This window comes from Bactrocera latifrons, unplaced genomic scaffold, assembly GCF_001853355.1.
Source record: "Bactrocera latifrons isolate USDA-ARS-PBARC rearing strain unplaced genomic scaffold, ASM185335v1 scaffold_35, whole genome shotgun sequence".
NCBI classification, from domain to species: Eukaryota; Metazoa; Arthropoda; class Insecta; order Diptera; family Tephritidae; genus Bactrocera; species Bactrocera latifrons.
In genome coordinates, this window is record NW_017536990.1 from 102,613 (window position 1) to 104,257 (window position 1,645).

General features: G+C 29.8%; 1 protein-coding gene across 12 annotated transcripts in view; it reads left to right on the forward strand.

Moving 5' to 3' along the window:
- The first annotated feature begins 281 nt into the window (after positions 1–281).
- LOC108971628 (RNA binding protein fox-1 homolog 2) overlaps positions 282–1,645 on the forward strand; it is a 97,505-nt gene continuing 96,141 nt past the window's right edge. For 4 of the 12 annotated variants that reach the window (XR_001993558.1, XM_018937815.1, XM_018937825.1 and 1 more), the window contains exon 1: positions 284–438. Coding sequence is in view for 11 of the 12 variants with exons in the window: in XM_018937815.1 (XP_018793360.1) it covers positions 382–438 (57 nt within the window). In the remaining variant the exon portion in view is untranslated. Of the gene's footprint in view, positions 439–1,645 lie in introns of all 12 variants that reach the window. The other 8 variants (XM_018937826.1, XM_018937827.1, XM_018937816.1 and 5 more) reach the window with 4 other exon arrangements.

Below are 1,645 nucleotides of genomic sequence, written 5' to 3' on the forward strand. Positions count from 1 at the left end.
ATATATAATAGATATAAATTAACATTGTATCTACAAATACAAGATAAGTATTGACTTCGACGAAGTAAGAAGTATTGATTGAAGGCAAAAGCGTAAAATTATTATACAAAACCGTCCAAATAATTAAGCTACTATTGAAGAGGAGAATTAAAAAATTTTGAATGGGATTTTAAACACTGTTCACAGTCCTTGGAATTTACATTAAGACTAAAAATATATATACAACTCTCAGTAACTTTATTATAGTTATAAATTGGAATTTAAAGTTAAACAACACAACGTTTACTATCGCATTGCAACATTTGAAATACAAACACGAAAGTAAAAAAAACAAATAGTATACATTCAGCAAAATTTGGGCACACATCAAACCCATCACAAATGTCGACAGTGGATTTAAATGGGCCTATATCTATTTTGGAATATCGTCAACGTAAGGTGTGTCACATATTATATTATTTTATATTGCACTACTAGTATTTCTTATAACAATTTATTCTTTATCCTGGCTACACGTGCTCTGTCATTTTTGGAAAACAAAACAGATATTTTTTACTTGTTTGTTTCAGTGATAAGGAATTCCAATCTGTTTAGTGCTTTGTAGTGATCGTCAGTTCTATTTATATTCGTACTTAAATAGTGAATTTAAAAGTGCAATGGAATGAGTTGCATAATTTTTTGATGACGGTTGAATAATTTCTTCTTCGAAATCCTCATGCTAGAAGTCATGTTCGGATCTGAAATACACCCAACGGTTTTTTTTACACGGATTTCTGAGTAACGTATCTACCGTGTAAAAAAAGAGGCGTTTCCTATAGAAAAAAAGGGGATACGTTGCATGTCATTTGAAAACCGTGTAAGATTAAATAAAAAATTACATTTACTTCGAAAAACCGTGTAAAAAATGTTGAAAACTATAAAATTTATGCATACAAATTGTATGTTTTATTGAGCATAAAACATAAAATACATAATTCAAACAGGTGAAAAATTGGTAGATTAAACAAAAAACAAAATAAATATATTAAGCCAGAACTAAGAACAGAAAAATTAGAATAGAAATAAATATTTACATTGCTACATAATTATTCGTCGCTACTTGATAACAAGCGCAACGAACTGGACTAAAGTCGGTATCATCGCTGGAGATATCCACTTCAGCAATGTAAATATCATGCGAACAAAATGTGTAGGTGAGAGTTATCGAATAATTGGATTTCCCAGTTCCTACTATGTACCTATGTTCATTTCAGCAATGGTGCTAAGTGTGGTAAAAACAAACATAATACAAACACAACAGAGATTTAAAAACTGTAGTAGATTAAAAATTTTTCTCAACCGTGTAACTTCAAATCCGTGTAAAAAGAAACCGTGTAAAAAAGAGTTGGGTGTATTCGGTTCCACAATATCGTCTGTTATATTTGAAAGGATAAATACGAGCGGCGACTTCTGCTTAAAGAGCTATTTGACTCTTGCATGCATTGTATATTATATTGAGTATTACGTTTTTACCTATCAACGTTCATTATTCACAATTTTCGTATCAATAGTTTTCGAATGTAAAAAACCAATCTTGAATTTATAATTAATACAAACATACTATTAAGAGGTCAGTAGGGTAATCAGGGCTGTTTTTTTTTAAATT